Genomic DNA, 27001 nt, shown 5'->3' on the forward strand with positions numbered 1-27001 from the left:
CACACACACACAGACACACAGACACACACACACACACATGATTAATATAAACGCATTATGCAGCACATCTAGAAGTATTTTCTCCCACGCTAAGAATGCGCCACGTGAGCAAATACTGGCAAGTTCATTAACTTTCTCAACGAAGATAACAAAACCTTTGTTTCGTACACACTCACGTCACTCCTGTCGAATCGGAAACTCCAAATAAGCGTTGAAACAGAAAATATAGACTTTTATTTGTTACCAAGTTACCAAATTAGCGAGTAGCTGTCAGTAGTTACTGTATCACTCTCAGCGCTGTCGAGCCCATGTATGCGAACAGCTCTCAGACAGCTTTAGGACGGCTTAGTCCGAGCTCGTTATTGACACAACCTCGGGCGGGACGACTGTGTTTTGGCGTTTTAATGAAGACAGTGAGACTCATTTACCTCTAATGATAGACTCGAATTTGTGATTGTCCTGGGAGGTCATTCATGTTCAGTGTGCGGGGACTTGTAACAGATCGCCAAGTCAGGAAGAGCTGGTCGCCGTGATGGATGTCCGGCTGTCGGTGGTGTTGCTGTTGGGGTGTATGGGGGGAACGTGGGCGACGGTGTGGATGAAGTTGTCGGAGGAAGGGATCAACACAAGTAAGTTTATTTATGCTGGAGTGTGTCGGGTTTAATGGTGCAACAGTGTGTCTGGTATATTACAGCGTCAAAGATTTGCTTGGGGAAAGCCTGATGTGTTTACCGTGTCGGTTAAACTACCATCAAGGATATGGTACGATCTAACCCATAAAAGTTTGATCTCACTCACTAACCTGTAAAAACATCCAACTGGGGCCTACCCTTAAATCAAACTCTTCATACACGACCCGTTGACAAATGTCCATAGAAAGCACGGTGTCAGTCAGGGCCCAACTGAACGTTTTCTGAAAATGTAGTACACAATAAAATAAGCTTTATGAAAAATATATCTATCGGCTCGTTTATAGTACCAGTCGTTATCTAATCTATTAGACTATCTAACGTTTGACTGTAAGAGGTTAACGTGCTCAAACTTACGGTATCAGGGGCGTAGCTACCATTTTGACAAAAAAGCCCTGGCTTTTGCTGTGACAGTTGGGTAGAGCCCACAATAAACATAAAGCTCTGCAACCTATCGGGCTTACACAAAAAAAAATAGCTTCGTTCGCGCCTGCGCGTACATGACCTGATCGAACGTACCGGTACCATGCATAGGGTTCCATTGACGTTCTCAGCTGACCACTGGTATCAGGAACTGCTCATACTTAGCTTATAGAATTTGGATAAGCTTTGGGATCTTTGCCCATTCTGCAGATATACATGTGTTACAAAATATGACGGTGCATTCCTCTTGTGTTAGTATTTGAGGTTGCAAGACATGTATGCATCTTTTTAATTGCCCTTCCGACAGGAGACTTATGTTCACGGGTATTTGTACAAGGATGTAGATTGTAACGTGGGTGCACATGCATACGCTTTGTATACACAGGGTTGGTTACAGTGGAGCCAGTTACCACATCATAACACCCATAAAGGCTTTGACATGCTAAACCCTATGTGATAAGCAGTCTAAGTAAACTTAGTCTCGCTGTAATTCGTTACACTCCAGTAGTGGAGGGTAACGAAAAGTACTGAGGATAGGTTTACTTAGACTGATGTGATAAGTAAACCTCATTAGCGGTGTAAGCCTCATCAGAGAAGAGTACCCATGTTGAAAACCGGTGTGCATTTCAGAACGGTGGACCAATGTTGAATGACTGTGTTGCCATCAGAGTGGTGTACCCATGATAAAGTGGTGTATCATTGTTGAACAATTGTGTACCCATCTGAACAGGGGTGTACCCATCTGAACAGGGGTGTACACATCTGAACAATGGTGTACACATCTCATGTGTACCAATATTGAACATCCGCATTTCCCATCGGAGAAGTGTACACATGTTGAACACCGGTGTTTCTTTCAGAACGGTGGACCAATAATGAATGACGGTGTTCCCATCAGAGATGTGTACCCATACCAAAGTGGTGTATCATTGTTGAACAAAGATGTACCAATGTTGAACAGAGGTGTACGCATGTTGAACAGAGGTGTACCCATGTTGAAGAGTGTTGGACCCATGTTGAACAGTGTCTGCACCCATCAGTGTGTACCTTTTTGATGGATACACCGCTGTTTAACGTTTGCATGTTAAACTGTAGCTAACACAAGCAGCCACATAGACAAGGACATGGATGTATTATGTGCAGTTCACTGTAATGTTATGGTTACCTCCATTTCGCCTCAGTTCTTCGGTTCGGTTTGTTCCAGTCGTTATGTCTCCGTCCTTATCTATATGCAAAATACCTTGCAGAAGATAAATGGCAATCTTTCAAGAAAGACAAATGGACATGTAATTCTGTTTTTTTCCTCGCTTCCATGTTTCACAAACATATGCAGGAACAGAGAAACACGAACCCAAGGGTAATAGAGAAACGGTCCAGCAGAAATAGTTTATCTAGGTTGACCGAGAAGAAAGCTATTTAAATGGACGTCTTCTGTTTACAAATGGTAAAGATCTCTATTTTCAGTCTGGAAAGACTCGTCGCTTGCCTTCACTGTTCACTTTGCCGCAGTCTTTAGTTGTTTCATGGAATTTAAATCATGAAATGTATTTCATTTCAATATCAAAGTAATATAATAAGACGAGTATATGGATGACATCTTCTTGTTATTGTCTGACACGACGTTTCTGGGCTACTTTTTCCCCCTTCGACGGGTCATAGAGACAGGAGTTGTGTTTACATCTCCCGGTTATCATTTTTATATAACGTTTATATAAAAGAAGTTGTCATCCATATACTACTCTTATTATATTCACCAACTTCTAAATGCCTCTCAAGAATCTCATAAAAATAATGATAATAAATAATTTTCAGTCAGCACACAAGTAGTGGAGACGCACCCCCAACGTGTGTTTGACCTTTCTGACCTCATCCGAAACTCCTCACAGCTGCAGATATATGGGTACGTTGGCAGAGTTTGCATGTTCTGTTGCAGTGGCGTCTAATGAGCAATTATATTTTTTTTATATGTTTGAAAAAAAAAACCCCGTTTTTATAATTAAAACAGTTCTACAGCTTGGGATTTAAACTCAAACAAACAGCATGTATTTTCAACACATATATATTTTATAACAGTCGGTTCATTACGCAAGTGAATTTATTCTAGTGGTTGCTTTGCAGCGTTGACCTCCATTCCCCCAGTGGTGTGACGTCACGCGTGGAGGTGTCAAAGGTCACTGATGGAGAGTTCAACGCTGAATGGAGAGTACAGTCCATGGTGATTGACGTCAGGGGACAGGCCTCCGTTGGGGTGTGAGTGCAGCAATTTCATATATATGCAAATCTTTTTGTCCTCAATTGTGGCTATGATATTCATTCAAAGATTCCGCCGAAGTAAAAAAAAAATGAAAGTTTTGGGTTACTTAAAAATTATATTATCCTGAACATTTTACAACATAGATAAGAACGTAATTTTTTCTGTCCTTCATTCGCATGTTTTTATAACTGAAGTTTGTGTATTGTATACCCGGTTGGTTAGTTTGTGGTTTAACGCCGCACTACAGCTATATGGCGTCGGTCTTTCAATTACCGAGTCTGAAACAGACAATCCAGTGGTCAATAGCATGAGCGTTGATTTACGCGATTCGAAGTAGACTTGTGGCTACTAGTAAACTCACTCACTCACTCATCTTTCAGATTAAAATTTCGGATTGACTCTCGGATCATCCTAAGGGATTCTACACTGTTCCTAAAGTACAATATAGGTAAGAAACACCAATAGAAACACCAACGACTTACGAGGACATAGTGCGATTCCGACCATTCTACAAACTGTGGGATTTCAAACTGGTTGTATTATGAAATACTCTACACCCACCTTCCTGCTGAATCGAGATTTACTGATAATATAACTATACTTAGTACTCAGTATTAAGAAAGAAATCGTTCCCAATTGTCCTGCAGATGACTTTGAAATGTTTTCGACACGGCTCCGACATGAGTATTTCCAAAGTTTCTTCATTTAAGATTTCAGCATTCAGTTGGAGTTAATTTTCCTTGTTGCAATTAAATGCTCACTCATAAAGTGTTTTTTGTATTATCTTCTTCGAAACAAATAATTTTCATTTTGTACATAATATAAAGACAACATACATAGACTGTAAATACAATGGACATTGACAGTAATACAATTAGTCCGGTAGCTGTATAATTCCAATACATTGCGTTACTGATTTAACGGTGGACACAATTCTTTTATGAAAAAAGTTTTCTTTAGCTTTACGCAGCATGGCGTCAGCAGTATTCATCTTGTAAAAAGGGAATATTTTAAATTATATATATATAATATAATGTACGTGCGTAACACAATGCATATTCTACGATGACTCCAGTAAATACTGGATTGTGATTGGTTAATCAAAGTCATTCAGAGGTATATAATCACGCTATATACCTCTGATTTTCCAACACATTATCTATTTTTTAAAAATCTGAATAACACGGTTATGGTAGAATGGAGATTAACGTATTGTGTATACGTTTGAGGTATGTAAGGAAGTTATAACAGCTCTAAATTTTGCATTTAAAACACCACGCTTTGCTTTCGGTTTTAAATCAAAATATAATAGCTCTAAATTTTGTATTTAAAACCTCACGCGATGCTACGCGTTCGGTTTTAAATCAAATTTAGAGCTATTATAATTTCATTATATACCTCTGATTTTCCATTACAGTATGTATATCTCCTAATTACATCACAGATACCTTGTACCTGTATATACCTCACAATACATAAAAATACCCCGTGTACACAAATACATCATGCATACACTGTATACACACATACACCATGCATACCAATATACATAATGATATTGTCATAACTTACTGTCTCTGGTGGTTTTCTTATTCCATTCACTGTTTGAAAACAGGAAATTTCCCTAACATTAATTGTTAGATACAAAGAAGTGAGAGGAAACAATATTTCGACTAACAGACGGGTAATAACTACAAAATGGCAATTCAGTAAAGGCTACGTCTTTCGTTAGACAAAGACAGACTGCTGAGGGCAACATCATGCGGCTTTAGCTTCATCATCGACCGCATCATCCTCAGTAATCAGAATCTACAGTCCTTTGTGTCGGTGCTTCAGCAACAGTTCGCTCGGATGCCGGCGGCTGCGGTAAGATAGATTGTCTCTAGTTATTATTATCTTTCCCATGGTATATATATATCACAGCATTGTCAAATATCCTAATTCAGAACATCGTAAAATATCCTAATTCTCAACGTTGTCACCTATCTTAATTAACTAGATCGTGGTATGTCCTAATACAAGGCATTAACGTATATCCCAATTTACCGCCTCGCGGTATATCCTAATTCACAGTATTGTAATATATCCCAATTCATACAACCGCGATATATCCCATTCACAACATCCTGATATATCCTAATTCATAGCATCGAGACATATCCTTATTCAAAACATCGTGATATGTCATAATGCACAATTCTGTGATATACCCAAATTCACAACATCATGATCTGTCCTAATTAATAGTATAGTGATATACCCTAATTCACAAGATTTTCATATATCCTAATTCACAACATCGTGATATATCCTAATTCACAGTATCATGATTTATCCTGATTGACAGTTTGTGACATGTGAGTGAGTGAGTGAGTTAATATTTTACGTCACATCGGCATTATCTCAGCCATATCGTGACGAGAACATTTAAATGAAATATATGCATGTGGTAAAATCTGTCAACGAAGGACAGTAAAACAACTAGAAGATCACAATTTCAATTAAACCTAGCATGAAAAGTTAAAACTAATAGCACTATTTAGACAATACAATATAAAAACAGACTATAGATCGCCAACAACAGAAGGTAGATCACCACACTAGGGACCATGGGGACTTACAGTACCTTTGCTACCTACATGGACCTTGGCTGGATTTACACCATCCCTTCAGCTGCAGGCGATTGTACGAAAATTTAGTCAAAATTAAAAGAACATGAATACTACGATTAAAAACCCGGTAGACTTAAATTTACTGTGAATGTTAGTGGACTTACGTACCCTCTCAGTTGTGACATGTCCTAATTCACAGTTGGCTGTCGTGATATATCCTATTTCGTAGCATCGTGATATGTGTTTACGGCATTTAATTTGTGGTGACAGTGTGAATCACTGGATTGTCTGGTCCATACTCGATCGACCAGTAAATTTCGCAAATCATGGCATAACAGAATTAAAAACTTGATACTTATGCTTTGTTTGCATTAGAAACGTACCGATGAATTTCACTTTAAACTATAAAGTAAACCAAATATATTGCGAATCTTCATAATTTTATCTTGCCAATTGAAAATTTAAGTCTTAGAATTTTATTCAAATCAGGATGAAAGTTCTTTAACAATCGATCATAGATTCAAAGATAAAATTATGAGTATTCTCAATCTTAATTACACTATATTCGATTTACCTCTTTGTTTCAAGTGAAATTCATCGATATGTTTTCACGGCAAACAGACTACAGCCCGCAGTTCACATGTACTGACATCTATGGTGTAAAAGAAGCACCACAATGACCAACTAGCTGGGTTGTAGAATGATCGTTACCTCCCCTTTGCCAGCAAACTGCGTACCTATCGCTTATTCAAGCTCACCCTCTGTGTTAAATATTATGTAAAAACTATCCTTAATCGCTCACATCGAAGTATCCTCAGCACGTTACGATGCAGATCACTGCCTCTGGGAGTGGAAGTTGAACGTTTTGCACGACCCATAACTCCATTAGAAAATCGCACATGCATTTTGTAACAGTAACTCTGTCGAGAATGAGGTCCATTTTCTGGCTGAATGCAGTTTCTATAATGAAATCAGATATGAGCTCTTTAACAAACAAGACATAAATGATACATTTAGACATAAATATACCGTCAATGCCGTATGTTCAGTTGCTAAAGTGACATATTGTCCAACGAATGTCATATAAAATCCATAGCCGCAGTGTTTTTCCCATGTTCTCCTATAGGAAAGTCCACAAATGAGCCACTTAACTCGACCTCACTGGGCCGTGCTGTATTTTATGTTTGATCTTTATTGATATTGTACAGTAATAACCATATTTGTATATGCAACATGTCCTGCATGTATTTAGTATCTTGTAGGTCAATATTGGCCGGATACTTTTATGAAGTGTGCTAAACTGTAATAAAATATTTTCTTCATTTTTCTCTCTCGATTATTTAGGCCTGTGACATATAAACGTAATATTCAGATCCGTCATATTACTAGCGTATCCAGCTTGCACGCACGAACACGCAATAGTTGGAAGCCAATGTTCGTGTAAGCCTGAGAGGTAGCAACACTCCATACATGTATTTAGGTAGTACTGAGGGCGTGTCCAAACGTTTTGGCAACAATCATGTGTAAGCCAGGACTTGTTCCATAACGGTGGCGACGCCGACCCATGTTAACTCCACGTGTACTTTTGGAAACAAGTGGTTACATAGCTCTGCGTTTAAAATTTGACAACTTTCACCTTCCAAATGACGTAACTGAATGTAAACGAGTTGTCGTATTTCAGATATGCAATGGAATGACACGACTTCACGCAAGGAACCCATTGTTCATGTTTGGGGTGAAAGGTATGTTTCATTTAGGAAAATGTTACAATTTCTCTGCAATGATTTACTGAATGATAAACCTGACCGTTAGAAAATTGATTTCCTCTCAATTTCCTATTACACGTTAAAATATGAATAAATCAGTTGATATAGACCAGGCATTCGACCAGAAGGGTGAAACTGTTCATGTCCAAAAGACGTAAGGTTATAAATTCAGGTTACAGCGATGTGTGATGCTGTAGTGTGGGTATGGCTCTGTACACTTAATCTCGCTAATCATTACTGGAGTCAATGAAAAAATAATGATATATCTTGTTTTTAGAAAAATCTGGAATTGAGATGACTGTAGGAGGCACCATGGTTCCATATGCCCTGGAGATAAGGAACTCTCATCTATATATAGGATATCAGGTAAAGGTGATTCAGTGTGGACCTGCGGAATGCTACGTGAATCAGTGTAGTTTCACACCTCTGTAAGCATAATGACACAGGGATCGGACATTAATTATCTTCATACACTGATTGACCAAACTCAAGTGGTTCGAACAAGACGCCGCGGTTCGTTATGCAGAGTTGCGTCCCTTGATCAGGGGACAATTCCATTCAGTACCATGCTAGTAAATGTTCTGACCCTGTACAGAGGATGATTCAGTCGTTAGAGAGAAGTATGTCCCTTAGCTGCGCCAGAATCAACAAATGGGGTGATCGAATTCGAAAGCAGTCAACCTTTAGACTTTTTTTCCTGCACTTTGAAGATACACCGTCGTGCTTATTGGTGTTGGAGTAAATATTCAATTCATATCCTATCAGGCCTTCTTTATGCGTATACATATAAACAAGTGTAGAATCGTGGTCAACTGGAATCTCGATTACCGTCATCCTGACTCAACCAAAGGCAATAATTCTGCTTACCGAGAGGGAAACACCGAATCAGAACAGAACATGTAAATGGATAAAACATACCCATTTGCAGTTTGACTATCTATTAGCTATTGCACTCAAGAAGAAAATACCCACACCAACATTTGCTTTTAATGTGCTTTGTAACACGGAATTCTGATTTGTTTAAAACCAGGCTCGCTCCGCTCCACTGTCGAGTTTAAACGTGTTACCGGAAGTTCCCGAAAGCTCGATGCTGACAGTTTACTACCCCAGTGACTTCCTGTTTGACACGATTGGTCACGTGATTGACGAAGTCCTGCAATCGAGGGTAAGTAGTAATACATACATGTACAAAAGAAGAAGAAGTTGTAAGTTTCGTCATTATTTTCCATCCCTAGTATTTGTAAAGAAGTTTCGTTTCTTTGCCGTCTAAGCCTCGTGAGCATCCTGGAGAAGAGTTGTCACTAAGCAAACAAGACATTTCGTTTTGGGTTGTGAGGATCCCGAGTTGTAAGCAGCCTGAATGTGTCCTGGATCCAAAATGAATGGGATCAGTTTCGGTTAGTGAGATGATTTCACGCCATCGTATTTCGTCGATGCGCATCATGTTAATCACTGTCTCCCGAATCCTGCTTCGACCTATGACGATGATCGTCTCCTATGGCGGTATCACTGTGTTATCATGTCAGGTAGTTCAAGGGGATCTATTTTGCGGGACTGTACTTAGGAAATCATCTCTATTTTGTGCATAATATTTCTCTGAGTGTACGATATCTAAAGCTACTGCTGTAAAATGTTCTATGATAAATGAAGTGATTGAAGCACCCTACAAATATGCCGCTTTTGGACACATTCAGTCCAACTTCCACGAGTCCTCCATGCCAAACATAACCTCCTCCAATGTGAAAGGTCCACAAAGCTTCCGAATGACAGTGCGCCAATCTTCTCCACAAGTCAGAAAAAGTTTGTACAGTGTCCATTATTTGATGGAACGTAAAATATCACAGTAATTCATAAGTACATCATTGAAATAGATGTGTATTTTACCAGTTAATCCAGATTCATTTGATTAGCTGGACTTTGTATGTTGGGTTCGCTTTGTTTTGGACAGTATTAGAATATATGCTGTTCCTGTCTCTGTAATCATCATCATCATCATCATCGTCGTCGTCGTCGTCGTCGTCATCATCATCATCATCATCATCATCTTTATTGGTAGTGACTTGAACATGAGAAAAGAGAAAGAAATTCCTTCCATAAACCTTCTGCTTCATGCGTCGTTGTTTGCAGTGAATGAATGCGTTTATTTTTAAGCCGCAACTCAGCAATAGTCCAGCAATATGGTGTCTGTAAATAATTGTATGGACCAGACAATCCAGTCACCAACAGCATGAGCATCGACATACGCAGCTGGAAACCAGTGACATGCATCAACCACGTCAGCGAGTCTGACCACCCGATCCTGCTAATCGGCTCTTCGTGACGTGTCGGGATGCAGTTTGTAGTGTATAACATGTCGTATGGAATTTCTGCTCTTGTACCACGTATCCCCGTATTTGTTTCAAGTAAAGTGATTTTTTCATGTTTTCATATTCTCGATTTACGTATCTTGAATGCATATCTTGCTTTGGTCACTATGTGGCTGAAATACTTGCCGATGTGACCAGAAATATTAATCACTCATTTCTCAGGTTAACAGTTGACGTGTCTTTGCGTGTGTTGTGACCGAAGCCACAGCCCACTGCATATGCATGTTTTCCCATACAAAGCATGTTTCCATGACAACTCAATGGTGATTAATGAGCAGGTGGTTGTAATCCCGATTTCGTCTGTCGCCTTCTTCCTTGGGTGGTGTCTGGATGCTACGACCCACAGTCGTAAACGTAATTCCCACGTATCCCTTTTAAAATAGTTTATTGAAATCTAAATGATTCAGTGTAAATTTCCAATTGCAAAAAGACAAATACTCTCATTCGCGATCCCCTCAGCTCGCGTTCCCTGTGAAAGAAATGAATAATTGATATCTAATATCCCGACCAGAAAAAGATGGGGTCAGTGAATGTGATTATTAGATTGTGTTATCACCTTTATTCACACAGTCTACCCATATGAGACACAGAACACATTATTACATGGCAAAGAAAAGTGAGCGCTGTCAACCTTGGCTGCATCCTATCCGAATATTGTGCATTTGTCTGGGCTTTTTCTTAACGTAATTGATCAATATTTGCATAGTCGTAAATATAGAGTCGACTGTGCTGGGTTGGATTAACTCTTTGTCCGGGTTAGCTGATCAAGAGCCCGATTTCATGTTTTCGAGGTGGACGGGAGGATGTTTTCTGGAATATACAGTTTGCGTCCAGATTATAGAGAGTGAGTGGGTGAATATGGTTTTAAGTCGCTTTTTGGAATATTCCATCAACATCGTAGCGGGGGACACCAGAAATGGGCTTCACACATGTGGGGAATCGAACCCTTTTCGTCGACGCTGCGAACGAACGCTTTAGCGACTAGGCTACCCCAACGCCCCCAGATTAAATAGACATGTAGGATGTCAGCTATATGTCGGCGGTCTGTAAATAATCCAATCAGTGACTGATATCGTGAGCATCGGTCTTCGCTATAAGACGAATCAACGAGCTTGACAATCCGATCCCGTTATTTCAGACCTGTACAAACCCAGACTTTCATGTGTGTTTTTTGGTATTCATTACTAAAGATTACTCTTTTTTTATTGCAGTTTCTTGAAATAATCAACTTCCGGTTCAGCATTCGGAATCTACGATCCTATTTCGAAAAGGTAGGACTAAACTAAAGCCAGAGGTTAATAATTGTTTTGTGGCACAATCACTTGTATTACTACTGGGGTGGACTGGGTCATCTTGGTCATCTAACTAATAGCCTAGGTGTGAACTTCATTAACTGCCTAGATGGTGGGGCAGGTTTGGTGTGTGTATCTGGTAATAGTAATCGCGCCAAGAATCCAACGCAATTCTGCTCTCTGGGCTTGCATTATTACCCTGACAGAGCTCTACTTTCAAAGCTGCTACTAAGCACGAGTGTACAGTTCCATATATCCGCTTCCCAGGTACACATTTTAAAGTGCTGGGTGGACTGTTGTTTGATGCCATATTCCAGCTGTAAGCTTACAGACTTTACGGTTTTGTCGACCTAATATAGAATGATGGTTAGGTTCTCCTGTCCACACTGGATAGTTAAGCTCAGATACGGTGAATACTAGTGGGTATGGATTAAACAAACTGTCTGACCTTAACAGGAAGAACCATTTTGAACAAACTTTATGGATAACAACTTCTCTAATTCAGTGAGGGCGATGTTTCGTTACAGATTTCTGCATGACAACAGTACAGTAACCTTTATAGAAACGAAGCCATCACGAAATGGAAGAAGTTGTTATCCATGGAGTTTGTGCAGTTTTAATGTTACCACGTAGCTCTGTTCTTCTATCAGGCAGCGTCAGTCCTACAAGGCGAGACCGGTTACACAGGTGTCTTCACGATGGACGAACCAGCAGGCCCTATAACACTGCAGGAAGATGGCATATTAAGAGCAGTCGCAGCAAAGATGAATTACACAGTCTCGTCTTCATGTGGTGACCATGTTCTCTTCTCTCTGGAAGTGGTAAGAATCGGTTTGATGGATGCAAAACGTCAAAGCAAGCAAATCGGACTCCTTATTACCAGTATTGTCTACGCGTGTAGTTTGTTTTGTAGGGAACTGAACAGCTAACAATACTATCATCAATTACCTGTAGTCAGGTACTGCGTATTCTTGATTTTCTTTAGACACTAACATGCAGTGCGGCTCGACTCTCAGGTCACCATGTTCCAGCCTCATAACAGCCACAATGCACTGTGGCTCTTAACACGTCGCTCTGTAAATGTCTCAGGTGTTTTTTCTCAAATACTATGGGCTCTAAGTTCCCTAGGCCATCTCAAAACCTAATTGAATATATCTTACGTTTATGCCATATTCCCTTTCTCTATATAACCTTGCTTATCTGGACTTCTGCCTAAACCGGACTTACCGTTAACAGAATCAATAGTAATTGTATCACTCTATACTATGGGCTCTAAGTTCCCTACTCCATCAGAAAACCTAATTGATTATATCTTACCTTTATGCCCTATTCCCTTTTCTATATAACCTCGCTTATCCGGACTTCTGCTTACACCGGACGTACCTTTTCCCAGCCCGGTCAGCTATATATATATCGGTATATACAGAATTGTAGTCTGGTATGTATGGGTCTGATAAATAGATATGACAACAGGATGGTATATTTGCACTAACATGTTTTTACCAACGAGTCATGAAATGCAACGACAGGCACCTGCTATAATGAGACATACATCCTGACTCGCATCCATCATGGGTATATATAGCAGGGACGGCAGCAGCAACAACCACGTTGACGTCAACGGTCTGTTATAACGGGCACATTTCGCGACACTGTACTTACAGCTTTCAAGTCAACTTCCTCAATATTCAGTGTTACCAACATGGCAATCCATCCAGATGTTTGTTCAGGGTATTCGCAGAGGCAATCGGAATAAGTCAGATGAGAAAAAGAGACGAATTTCCTGTGACATATTTCTTAAAATTTACCGTAAGAATTGTTCACCGCGTTGTCCTTATTTAAAACATATTTTACTTTTTCAGGAACTGGACATTTCAATAAAAGTTGTGTTTAACGACAGACTATTTTACCTCAGAGTGGCTGATTTCAGGTATGTAATTGTACATTGTTTAAACGCATATTCAGCTCAGTCTAGCTGTATGATGGCAACCGGGTCTGGACCAGACAATCCGGTGACCGATGATGTGAGCAACTCCAAAGCTGGGGTGCAATAAAACGCAATGTACCAGATCACGCAGCCCTGACAACCAGATACACAATCCTCCCAACAGCATACTGCCCCCACACTCGAGCATCACCCTATAGCCTAGGATCCTTAACGGAGACTGTTCTATACCACTTCACTTACTCTCAGTCATTCCAGAATGAAGTGCTGTTTCAAAAAGAGAAATCGTCATCTGACTGAGTGGAAAATATCATTTGAAGGTATCAACATTACTGGTGTTAACAGAATCAATAGTAATTGTATCACTCTATTGAAACGACTTTGCATATTGGCATTTTTTATCGCAATACTCAATCACATCCTAGCTGTTAAGCGGGAATCTGTTAAAAATCGATTCTGGACCCAGCATTCCAATGACAGACATCATGAATATCGATCTACATAATCGGTATGCTAGGTCGATCGGTATGCATCAACTAAAGCGCCAAGCCTGATCTCATGATATCGTCAGGGGTAACATCATTGCACCACGGCGTTTGTCCTGAGGCATACAGTGATAACTGAGCCAGGATGAGGCATACAAGCATATTGCCACCACTATCCGACAAACAGTTATGTGCAACCCAAGAAACCAAGACGGAACCCCTGTTCCAATATAGTCACCTCTTCCCACAAACCCAGTCGTTATATATGGATGCCCAATGAGGACACGAACCATTATGTTCTCGCCTTGAAAATGGCAGCTTGTATTCTGAAACAGCAGCAGGTTAACACGGAAAGTTCAGTCCAGGTAACTTACGACTTCAGCCGATATTTTAATTCAAAATTTGATAAATTCAGTTTTCAAGAGGGCGTCCTAAATTAGAAGCTTAGTTTCTTAAATGTTAAGTGTATTACAATGAATTGTCAAATAAAGATCTAGATATTTCGGCAAAGAAGCTGTAGTTTGTATTTTAAGTATCGTACATTATCGAGATTAAAATGCTATGAGCCTAGGAACGCCAGTATATATGTGACCTATGCTATTCTGGTGTCCTACAGGGTCTTGGTTTCACGATCTGGTCACTTAGCTGGTTAGAAGAAGTTTAACGATAAGGTTGTTACACGCGGTGACCTGACTGATCCTGGGGGGAGTTCTCCAGACACTATTATCAACGGACTACACTCGTGCAGCTGGGGCAACGCTAAGTGCGGTTTGAACAAACACGCGGAACAAAGAATGTTCCATATGAGATTACTTACGATTATATACAATTAACTCAGGACTAATATATAGTCAAATCTAAATACGACTCAGTCATTAATGAAGTAGCCGTCTCTCCAGGCCCTGTGAATGTTTACATGGAGTCCACCGAATGTTTGGACTGCATTTCCGTTTCTTTGTGTCAAGTTACCATGGCAGAGCTAGTGTTTTGATGTGGCGTTAAACAACATTCAGTCACTGTAATTCTATAGGACAGTGAATGTTTATGTCCGCGCTGAAGTCGAGGGAGAGTGTTGTTGTCTGTTTGACTCTTCATGCATCTTGACGGCGTGGTTATGATATAGTTGGCAATGTTGCGACGTGAAAGAATCATGCACGCACTGCCAGCTCCCTCGTTTCCATAGTAACCGTCAGCGTTATACATCAGTAAAATCATTTCTACATATTCTTCTATCTCCTATCACTCAAAGATACAAGAACTCACATACACACGCACGCGCGCGCACGCACGCACACACACACACGCACCAGAGCCAGTGTCCTCACCAGTCCCCGTCATATTAAAGTGCCACTGACCGAAATACTGTTGTACTTTCAGATCAGTAGTGACTGTCACTGACTCGAAGATCGGCAAGACCAAGGTACCCCACAACAGTATTTTATGTACATCACCATTCATGAGCATGATATCAGTTGAAATGCGTTAGGGTGAGGGTAACGTAATACGTTCACTTGTCGTCAATGTGTCCAGTGACGTAGTCGAACGATACATTACTTGGTGCCCGACCAGAACACTAGCTTCCCTCAACACAACAACGTAACCAAATTACATATTTCTAATGGTCAGTAAAAACGTATATATTTTAAGAGATGTCAGTGGTGTGAGTTTTGCGTATCAACCAGTAAAGAGGATGGCATAGCTGGAATAATGAATAAATTTGATGTTAAACTAAGGACCGACCAAACAGACGCTCCCCAGCATAAGTAAAATAATGCCGCGAATCACCACATATTTTCCGGGGGCTAGGTGCGTGTTCTAAAGGTGCTCCTGTCATAGTAAGTCGTTTTTGTTATTTTTGTTTAGTGTTTTAGGCTAGTATGTGTCAATGTATCATACAATATTTTGATATCTTGCCGAGAAACTATACAATTAAACGAATCCCTTCACAGTAAGTCTTAATACTGACCTGACCCGTAAAGATCCTGGGTAGAACTGACCTTCAGCAATCCATGGTTGCCATAAAATGCGACTATGCTTGTCGTAAGAGGTGAATGACGGGATCGGATGGTCAGGCTCGCTGACTTGGTTGATACATGTCATCGGTTTCCAATTGCGCAGACCGAAGCACATGCTGGATTGTCTCGTCCAGAGTAGAAGGACGATGTTGGCGCAATTGCTATGCTATTGTGTGCACACACACACACGAGAGAGAGAGAGAGAGAGAGAGAGAGAGAGAGAGAGAGAGAGAGAGAGAGAGAGAGAGAGAGAGAGAGAGAGAGAGAGAGAGAGAGAGAGAGAGAGAGAGAGAGAGAGAGAGAGAGAGAGAGAGAGAGAGAGAGAGAGAGATACGTCCGTCCCTCTCTAAGCTGACTCGCTGTGACATGGCGGGAACATCCTTCAACGCGGCCTAATATTCAACTCACTCACTAACGCTTTGAAGACTATACAATGAGATTATTTTTATGTTTTCAGGATTTACTAAATTTGGCGAACATACTTGGCATTGGGAAAGATGGCTTCGTTGTCCAGGAACTTGATGGTAGGTCGTGGAGAGTTACAACCATCCTTTTCCATTGACAACACGATTTAATGCTGTCTTTCCAACTGATGTGTCCAGCTTGTTTTACTGATCTGTTCATTTTGATTCGGTGCCCTGTCTCTTCAAAACAAATACAAACTGCAAAATGTTGTCGGCATGAATTGTATGTTATGTGTATCAGAGTCATGTGTTAATGTCTGCGAACAAAATTTTATCCGATCCGTCTCATGATTTACATTCTTGTTTTTAACATTTTCCATCTGGACGTAGATTTCTCATTCCTAAATTTCACACAAATTAGTCCAAGGCATCTTTTATACCTGCTAGCGTTGAACGTTTAAATGAATGTTAGACCAAGTCACAGTTTTAATGTATTTGTCTACTAGTCTCTTACAGCAGACATTGTTTAAGCTAAATAAAAACAGTGAAATGTTTCTTTGGCACCGTAGCGTCACTCTTATTTGTGAGCGTGACAATTTTTTATTGCCATTTGGAAAAAATTGTTTTACTTGGCCTCGTCCCGATCATCCATTTGTCCACTACAAGACAGAGAGTCTGTAAGAACGAGTGTCACTGAATCTACCACTCAATAGCACGTGCTAAACTTCCCAAGCTCCATTTCTGAGAGGAAAAAATAAAAATGTGTTCCTCCCGCGTCACTCCTTTCCTATCAAAATTTAAAAAAAAGTCCTACCACCCTCGTCGCTTTTAAAAACAATGTGGCGAAGAAACATTCAATTTTTTATGCAGCTTTATCCTTCTCAATCTGTACATGTGTATGTGTGTATGTGTATGTGGTCGTGTTTTCTTCACTCTGTAGTTTTATCCTCGCTGCATGTCTCGCTGGTGTAAAAGGAATTCCTTTCTCTGACAGTAACGTATTACTACTGTTAATATGTTCAAGAATATGCGACCCGTGAAGGTCTACCCGGGGTAGAATAGGCCCTCAGCAATCCATGCTTGCCATAAAAGGCGACTATGCTTGTCGGAAGAGGCGACTAACGGGATCGAGTGGTCAGGCTCGCTGACTTGGTTGACACATGTCATCAGTTCCCAATTGCGCAGATTGATGCTCATGTTGTTGATCACTGGATTGTCTCGTCCAGACTCGATTATTTACAGACCGCCGCCATATAACTGGAATATTGCTGAGTGCGGCGTAAAACTAAACTCACTCACTCACTAAAGAATATGCTTACCCTTTCCCAGTTCTACAAAGGTTTTCAGTGATTCATACATTATGAACACCCACGTTTAGCTTTCATGCCGAGTGAGTTGTTCTTCGCGAGAACGTTGTTACTGATGAAGCCGTTACTCCGCTGCGTCAAAGAGCAGAAAGACAGACGTGCTGCCATTTTGATAATTTCCAAGATTCTGTTGCCCAGTTTTAGATAACCTGTGTTGATTAAAGGACAGAACGTTATGCCGATTTCGAACTTTCGTTTTATACGAGACAAGAACCAATGACATTTATGCCGGCTTCGGGTTACCAGCAAATACCTATTAGCAGAAATATGTTTGACGTCTTTTGTATGCAGGTATAGAATACTAGAAAGTCATAAGTCATAAGTCATGTGTTCATGTAAATTTTCCAGAGGGTTGAAATGGTGTATTGTCGTAGAAATTCCGCTATTTTGACTTTCACTCTGAATGGAATCATTTTCATTTTTCGGCGGAAAATCGAGTATTAATCTGATCCTCCTTTAACAAAGCACGAAGGTGATCATAAGTCACGAAGGTAACCTTCGTGCAGTGTTAAAGCATCAGGGTTAAGGTTAATCTTAGTAACGGTTGCTTCGTGAAAAGGAGCCCCTCAATACACACCGCGACGTGGTGGGCGTGTGTGTACACTGTGTGCGTGCGTGCGTGCGTGCGTGCGTGCATGCGTGCGTGTTTACTCTCTTCAGTTCTGAACTATTGTCTAGTTTTCTAGTGAGAGTCCTCTGAGATATCAGTTTATCGTGATTATCACATTCAGAGAAATGACTACGAAGGACGGTAAGAGGTCCTTGCTAGGTATGACGTGCTCCAGGCAGGGAGACAAAAGTATTATGTTTTTGCGTCTGACGCAACATTCCGTCTCTACAGTCGCTGAGTTCAAAAGGCCAGTAGAAGAAGACGTTAATTCTGCATACATATTTATTCGACAACTCGACAACATAAGTCTTTAGTTGCTCTCATCGGAATCGTATGATGTTGTTTGAATGAATATCGCTTTGCACCACTTTTAGCAATATTATACAATTTGATGGCATGGAACACTCGATGGCATTACACATTGTACTGAAGTGAAGAATCGAACCTGGACTGTGGGCGCTAAGATAGAGTTATTCACCCACTGAGGCCTATAGTTGACTTCGTTTCAGAAGAGACAAACAATGTTCGTTCCAAGCGTACCTGACTGAGTGCGTGTGTATCGAATATGTGCAGCGGTGTTCATGTCGTCAGTGTGGTTTTAACCGAGAACTATCTCACTCTTCGAAAATCAACACATACTTGTTTGAATGTTGCAGGAAAACTTCGTCCCATAGACCTGTCATTCTTCCTTGCTAACACAGGTGTTCTCAGCGGTACAGAATTCAGCGTCGCAGAGGTGAGGTTTGAGTGAGCGAGTGAGTATGGTTTTACGCCGCTTTTAGCAGTAGGGGACACCACAGATGGACTTCACGTGTTGCGCCCATGTGAGGAGCTCTGGTCTCTGGCGTGACGAGCGAACGCTTTACCCTTTATGCTCCCCATGGCGGTGACTGGAGTCACTGAGGTAAACTGGAGGGTAACACATCAGTTAGGATCATTGCATGATCGTACTGTAGCGGCCATAACATTTCAAAGTCCCGAGCTGGAATTCGAACCACGGACCTTCTGAACCGAAGTCGCGCGCTTTGTCTATGTGACCAAAGTTAGACACGCTCCCTTCACGTCCCGGACGGCATTGCAGGTTATTGGGGACTATTTTACTCAGCTACATTATGCACGTGCTCAGTCCACGCTGAGCGCCAACTCAGCGGCCATAACATTTCCGGGTCACATCCGAAGTGGGATGAATGCACGCTCTGCTACACTGACAGGGTAAGAATGTCTTCTGTAGGATACCTTCACGCCCTGCCACACTGACAGGTAAGGATGGCTTCTGTAGGATAACTTCACGCCCTGCCACACTGACAGGTAAGGATGGCTTCTGTAGGATACCTTCACGCCCTGCCACACTGACAGGTAAGGATGGCTTCTGTGGGATAACTTCACGCCATGCCACACTGACAGGTAAGGATGTCATATGAGGGATGACTTCATGCCCGGCTACAATAGCAATGTTCATGACGGGACGGACTAATGCCGATAAAGTGGCATGCCTCGGACATCTTAGTTTTACATGAACTGTACTGGCTCTCGGCCAACCAGGCCTTGTTGAAATGTCGAGCACTAGTTACAAATACTCCTTTTGGTATAACATGACTGAGGATCGAACCACAGACCTTCCTCATCACTGTCTGCCACTCTGTCCACACACCGCCGAAGCAAATTAATGTAGAATGTGAAATATCCATAATTCTACTATGGCTACGTGAAATGCTTGAATTTGATTGGTCAGTTAATAAAATCAGACAGTATTATTGGATTGAAAATGCGTCTGATTTCATGGCGCTTCACTGAGCACGTATACAACACTGCCGCACTACTTCAGTTTGACCACCGACATGGCTAATATCAACACAACAGACGTGATGTTAATGTTTACAAAACATTTATTAAAATTCGAAAAATTCAGTTATGAAAAATTCAGTTATGTGATTTTTCGTCCGGTAATATTAGGGAAACTCACTATCATATTACATTCTAATAAAAAAATATTCAAACTCAATTACGATTGACAGGTCCACACATAAACAAACAAGATCAAACAAACAAGACCAAACAGCTTCGGTTCAAAATGAAATTTAGAGATTATCAATTCTGCATAACATTCATTTAATTTCCCAACATAGTACGTTTATCTCCTAATTATTTCAATCCTAAGTCAAGTTACCCATAGCCTGGAAGTGCTGTCTTGTCTTTGACGGATTGTTGATTTTGGTTGTCCAAGACTGAAATCAAGTCAAACTAACACCTTTGTTATCGTTGTGTATTAAGTGCAATAAATATACCAGAGAAACGTATAGGTCTTGTGAGGTACTGTAGTATTTGCTAAATAGTAACATTCATGCAGGCATTTTTGTCCGATTCCATTTCGATAAAAATACTTTAATATCTAATACGTTCCTTAGTTTAATTTATTTTCAGAATGACGTTATGATGTATTAGATGAAGATATTAAGTGACTATTGAAAACTATTTTGATGACCTGGCAACAATGTATGCGATGCGATATATTACTCTTTTGTTTTCATACCGCGTTAAGAGTTATAGTTTGTATTTCTGGACACAATCGCTGGTAACCGATAGTGGTGATAATATTTCAGGTAATTACAAATGATTGATAACCATTGAAATATCGATCTGTGTTTGTGGAGCAGTTAGCCCTCGCCGTTTTGATATGAAATTGTATCATCTGTATTTGATTGTGACTCATAACATTGCTTGAAATATACTCATACAGACTGGACGCTGTCTCTACCGAATATATTATGATAGATTGATGTTTTTGTCGCTTTTCTTTAGTGTCTATGACCATACCGAAAGCAAGTATTTTCTTAAATAAATTGCGGTGGTGTGAAACTTCGCCGTATGGGGACGGTGGGGTAGCCTAGCGGTTATAGGGTCTCGTTTATTACACTGGACGACGTTTTGATGTAGATTCTTACATCGTTATCAAGCAAAAAGTGAATACAACCAAAATCAGTAGAGACCAAGGATACTACATACCATCGGCCTGTTAGTTGTTACTACCTAATCTCCTCGCCAATGGCTTCATCACTAGTGCTAGTTGTTGTTTTGGTTCCCAACTGGCCTCTTCCAGTTATGCACCACTTGCTTATTCTAATACTTGCTGTTGTTAATGATGGTCGGCTCCTCACTATTTGGCTGTATTCACATTTAGCTTCATAATAATCTAAACATCAAAACGTCGCTCAACGTAATATACAAAAAGGTGTCATCTATAAAGTTGTATGTTTCATTTTTGACTCACAAACTTCTAGAATGCCCATTAAACATGCTGCTAAAACGGATATCGACATTAGGTTTTACAGGAAACTGAAATCATCCTTCATCTCGTACACTCTGTTAAATAGTGAATCCAGACAAAAAGTAAGTTATACGTCAAGAAAGAAAGATTATGGACTTCTGTTAACCTTCCAGCACTTTCCTTTTGAAAAAGGCAGACCGACACCTTTTGATCGATGGATTTTTCGACTGATGAGCACCACTGTTAAAGTCTCTGATCGTTCATAAGTTTCATTTGTCTTTGCAGGACTATCTTCTTTTGCGGAGTAATTTGTCTTCACAACAGACGACTTCCGGTTGGAGGCAGTTCGGGACTGTTTTCAAAGGCGAACACATACGAACAGAACAAGATCAGAGCTTTGTTGAAACTATTGCCATCGAGCCGTGTAATATCAAGTTGTCAACGGAAAGTGGCACGGGAGAGCTGTATTTGTCTCTAAGAACAGTGTTGGCTTTAGCCACGTCAGCTATCTTCTTCTACGTAGTTGGCGTGTAAGCGCGTTAGCTGTTGTTTTCAGTAAGTGTCTTCCGTGCGAGTGTATTCTTCTTTTAAATCAAGATCCAATTGTACATGCTTTTGAAGTTTGAACAGAAGTAGTTTGCACAAAGGGGGATTGATTGATCTGTCGTAGATCAGGTAACGTTTACAGAGACTTTTTGCACCAACAGAACTTCAGTGGATGATCTGTGTGAGAAAGGTAATTGTCTGGTTATCTCTTCTCAAGAAAGCAACACGAAGACAAATCATATACTTTAAAGCAGCGTTTAAGATACTCCAAACACTATTCTTACTCATCTTCTAAGGTGTCCATTAGAAATTAGATGCATGCCTCACCGCCACCAGATAACATGCAAATGATGCCATAATGGAATCACTTTGCAACCTCGTCAGTTATTATAGCTCAAATAGTTGCTGTAGATTATCCAAACGTATAGACGGAACTCCAAAACTTAACCTCTGGATATCATTACGATTTACAGATATAACGGATGATGATTTGACTGATCCCAGAGAACTCGGGTTGGTGAGGTTTATCAACTTCAAGGGTTCTCCTAGGAGGTGTGTCCAGGTGAATTCGTTAAGAACGTTTAGGAGAATCCCACCTCATTACCTAGGGTGTCAGCAAACGTTGGTTTTCTCTAAATGTAGTCACGAGATTGCGAGGCACCACATGTTGAGCACTCAGAACATGAGTTTGACATCTCGGTAATCATTGCGAACGTGACAGTTCGTAAGCGAGGTCCACATATCTGCTATATTTTTAGAGAATGTTATCAATCACAGCAGTGTCAATATGCCAGTTCAGATGGCCAAGGGGGCGGAGGGTAGCCTAGTGGTTAAAGCATCCGCATGTCACGCCGAAGACCCGGGTTCGATTCCCTACGTGGGTATATGTGAACCCCATATCTAGAGTCCCCCGACGTAATATTGCTGAAAAGGCGTAAAACCATACTCACTCAGTGACTTACTCAGATGGATACTGATCTGATGCTATATGTTAGTTTATTTCAATGAATTGTTAACTGGCATGTTTTACCGCCTATATATAAACTACTGGGCAAAAAAACAATTATAACCGACTTCACTTCATCATAAAAGTGAAACAAAGACGTATGTGAAATTAACGACAATTATTTGCTTCTACCGATCACCCTGTCTTACGTAAGTCTTGGTTGGCATAATATCTTTTGAGGGGTGGAGGTGTTCTTAATTCTTTTTTCTATCCCAAATCTGAATTTATGCCACAATAGTGCACGTGCGTTTGGACCAATGTCCCACAATTACGTTTTTCTTGTTTTGAAAAATGAAAGACGGGAACATGAATGTTTTTTGTTTGGGTTCAGATCTGTACTAGCGTTTTTGCATTTTCATATTATTATAAAACGTCCCTGTGCTCGTTAGTTTACATGTACGAAATATGTAAGGACAAAAGCAAACGGTTTGTCATCTGATTCCTTGAAATGATATATCCGTCATGCACCATGTTATCTTCCGCTCGACGTCTAGCTTTTTTCAGTTAGGAATATGATAAAAAAAAAACATTCCGAAGATTCGTGAAACGGGCAACGATTCTTTAAAGAATAAGTATTAAATCAATATGTTTTTTTAAAGAAATCCGTAAAGTTTTAAGATTACAACTTGTAAAAGTGATAACGTTGTTCTTCTAAAAGAAGATCATTAAAGATTTTAATAAGAAAAGATTTGAATACCTAAGTCACGTCTTTTTATTCCATTGAATAAAGGAGTTTGTGCAAAGTATCCGTTCTTTATGCCTTTGTATGTCCTGATGGAGGCCCTCATTTCATGCCCAGAGACGGTGACTTATAACACCACGGCGCCTGGCATTGACGAACCTCCTCTGCTAATGAATGGCATGGTGCCACGAGAAGTTTGAACGGGAATACATACAAGATAAATAGAAATGGAGTAGTCGGAATCAAAGAAATTCTTAATTACTCAGATGACGCTTTTTCTGGGAAGGAACGGTAAGCCTATCCTGTCCCATTTTGTCCATGTAAGCCTGTTGTTTCCGGGAAGATTTCAAAGAGCCTCTAACGCCCCTTGCACACAGGTTGACAGCATTGGAATCCTCAGACAATGCAAAAGGCTTTATGGTAGACATTCGGTTGAAGACAAGTGAAGGTTTGAGGCATCAGTGTCCATTTCAATTCCCAAATTGCAGGCCCGTCAAGGTCAGGGATAGGATAGAAAAGTAGATAAATATGGGTGAGTGAGTGAGTGAGTGAATGAGATGAAATGTAACGACGACGAGGCTACGTTTACTCGTATACAGACATGTATAATGACCCCAAATTACATTCAAAAGCATGTGTTTATGTACACTTTTTAACATCATATTATCATCTTTTTTACAGTCATATTTACATAGTGTCTAACTTAGGACAGCTATCGTCCAAATATTTGTAAAATCTCCAAACTATGTAACCAAGTCATATGAGATTTATTTGTTTTTATTTAATCTGCATTTTCAATTTTTATCACTACCACAGCGTACATGGTCTTGTCAGCTTCCTTGTTCCTCTTTGTCACTTCCATTAATTACTGTGTATGACATTTATGGCCTATATTGGTCACCTCCCTTGATCGTGTCCGCGAGCAGGATTATACCGCTCGCACGAAAGGCCCTGGGGTTGAGCTGGAAGTCCGCTTACCTCATTCATGTGTACTTGTTTGTCATGTCGTGTGTAAGCAACAAAAGAAGACTGAACTCATCTATGCCTTCATCTCGTCAAGTATTGTATGTATAATTCTCTGATTAATCACGTCGACCACATACGAACGCATTGACATAATTATGGAGGGTAGACGATTTACCACACGCTATTAATGTCACACAGCGGGCCTCTCTCATGAGACCTGAAAACACCTTGTTGTAAATTTATAACAAGAAGTAATAAAAGCTTGGGAGGAACGCAGAATACATGTATATATACAAGACAGACGGACCCGTGTTTACATCTCCATTGGCACCAAATTGAAACAATTTTGTTCTTACTGACTAAATTTGTAACAGCGTGAAGATAATGACCTTCGTGGTGAGGCACTAGACTGATGGTTTTAAAACTATAGATATCAGGAAAATTGATATCTGGAAGTGTGTCTTAGTTTCAGTTGCCCTCGTGTAAGTAGCCAGAAACCTTTTAACTCAGAACCTCTCTGAAATAACGATAAAGCCCATGTCGCCAAAGCAGACCAACAACCTCATTTTCCTCAACAGCGTGTCTTAAATAACTGTGGTTATTGTGAAGATAGAAGCAGCTAATGGTTCATGTCATTTGGTAACAATATACGTCCATTTTTGTTGCCTTCATTTCTGTAGGAGATTGAAACCATAAATAACTACAGCACACATACATCTCTGAGATGAAGGAAAGGCAGACCAATTTAACCGGATTTATGATGGAGTGGGGTGGGGAGAAGGAAAAGCGGAGGGGGTGAGGGTGCAATGACACAGTCAAAAAGAAATAACAACACCTTGGGCAACCATTTTGTTTGCTTGCTAAGAATTGCCATGCAAGTGTCCTCTTGCTGCTAAATACGATTTCACATGGTTTAAAGTGTGAAAGTTTATATTGCTCCAATAAACTCCACATAGCGGGTAATTGCTTGTACAGGAGTGACATGTTATCTATAGGTCTACATTTTCCAGTGATGACCCTCGCTCACACCTGTCATCTATCACAATTATGTGGATCAATGCTCATGATGTTGCTCACTGTTTTGTCAGGCCCAGACACGATAAGCGTGTTAGCGTTAACAGTCCAGAGCTTGCAAAAGTCTAGTCTGCTTGAGGAAGTGGAGTTCATTACCCCCTGGCCACATTGACCACGGTTCATAATGATGAGTGAACTCGGTCATTAAAAGTAATCAAATATGACATGTAGTATTCAATGGTTATAGGGATATAACGTCCATATCGTCCTCCTGCCCCTGAACTATTGCTTGTTAATATTAATATCAATTATTACTTGTCTTGCGATATCTGAATATGACCGTAGAATGTAACAATATTGACAATTTCCAACATGTGTAGTGCGCTAACACCCGGTTTCGAATCCGCATCTCTTAGTTTACCAGCTTGGCGGTTTTATTCATTAGGCTACAAAGGATCGCTGTGTAGAATGAGACTGTTTCTCAGTATGAACCATGTGTTCGGCGCAAGACGGGCAGTGCGTGCAGGCCACGGGTAGCACGTGCAGGCCACGGGTAGCACGTGCTACGTAGTATATGTTTTGAGCGTGCAAGGAGAGGCGTCTGCTGCCAGTCTCATCCCAGTTGATTTTCATCAGTGAGTACCAAGTTTTGAACATATATCTGAAGTATATTTTCGGTTGGTGTATAAGTTGGATGAAACATGACTCTTGGGCATTACGAAGAAGTAAGGCTGCTTTCCTACGGCCCACGGGTCATTTCCCTCGGGTCTTACTTCTTCGTAATGCCTAAGAGTCATGCTTTATCCCACACTTAAAACCGAAAATTAACATCGCATAAATTTGACATTTCCGATTCAATTACCTAGACGTGACATGGCGTGGGCATCTAGAGAATTACCGTGAACTGGTCAAAAGTAAACATGTCTCGTGGGTACGAAGTTGGACACAATGTATGAAATAAAAATTGACAGCATCTTCTTTCTGTCAAGGTTCACAGTATTTTACAGTGTTAGGAAGAGCTTAAGGGATTTCTTATATTGATTGATGATAACATCACGACATCTTGTAAGTCGACACGTCTATTTCACTTCAAGATGAGGGGTTTGTCATTGACACAGCACATGTTTTTGTCATGTGAAAGGCTTCTGTCCATGCAATATTGATGAGACCGTTTTTCACATTCATACAAACCTATTTGTTCTTAAGAACTGATTACATATTCAGACCATGAGAACTGCCAGAAGCTCTCTCACTAAACATGACATGTTCCTAATAACTGAAGAAAAGCCATTGA

At 40.4% G+C, this 27001-nt stretch overlaps 1 protein-coding gene across 1 annotated transcript; it reads left to right on the forward strand.

The window, feature by feature from the left end:
* The first annotated feature begins 253 nt into the window (after positions 1-253).
* On the forward strand, positions 254-23791 carry LOC137281940 (uncharacterized). Its single transcript, XM_067813669.1, has 15 exons — positions 254-629; positions 2925-3012; positions 3231-3362; positions 3747-3814; positions 5099-5232; positions 7660-7720; positions 8022-8110; positions 8775-8909; positions 11322-11381; positions 12053-12223; positions 13265-13332; positions 15210-15252; positions 16305-16371; positions 18885-18964; positions 21779-23791. The coding sequence occupies exons 1-15, from the start codon at positions 533-535 to the stop codon at positions 22025-22027; spliced, it is 1542 nt and encodes a 513-aa protein (XP_067669770.1). The 5' UTR covers positions 254-532; the 3' UTR covers positions 22028-23791.
* The last annotated feature ends 3210 nt before the right edge of the window (positions 23792-27001 follow it).

Source organism: Haliotis asinina, chromosome 4, assembly GCF_037392515.1.
Source record: "Haliotis asinina isolate JCU_RB_2024 chromosome 4, JCU_Hal_asi_v2, whole genome shotgun sequence".
Classification (NCBI taxonomy): Eukaryota; Metazoa; Mollusca; class Gastropoda; order Lepetellida; family Haliotidae; genus Haliotis; species Haliotis asinina.

Excerpts from the sequence above, each read along its gene's own strand:
- LOC137281940 (XM_067813669.1), top strand. The coding sequence starts at position 533 with ATGGATGTCCGGCTGTCGGTGGTGTTGCTGTTGGGGTGTATGGGGGGA. Across the intron at positions 7,721-8,021 it reads GTTCATGTTTGGGGTGAAAG|AAAAATCTGGAATTGAGATG; the intron begins GTATGTTTCATT and ends TCTTGTTTTTAG. Across the intron at positions 16,372-18,884 it reads CGTTGTCCAGGAACTTGATG|GAAAACTTCGTCCCATAGAC; the intron begins GTAGGTCGTGGA and ends TGAATGTTGCAG.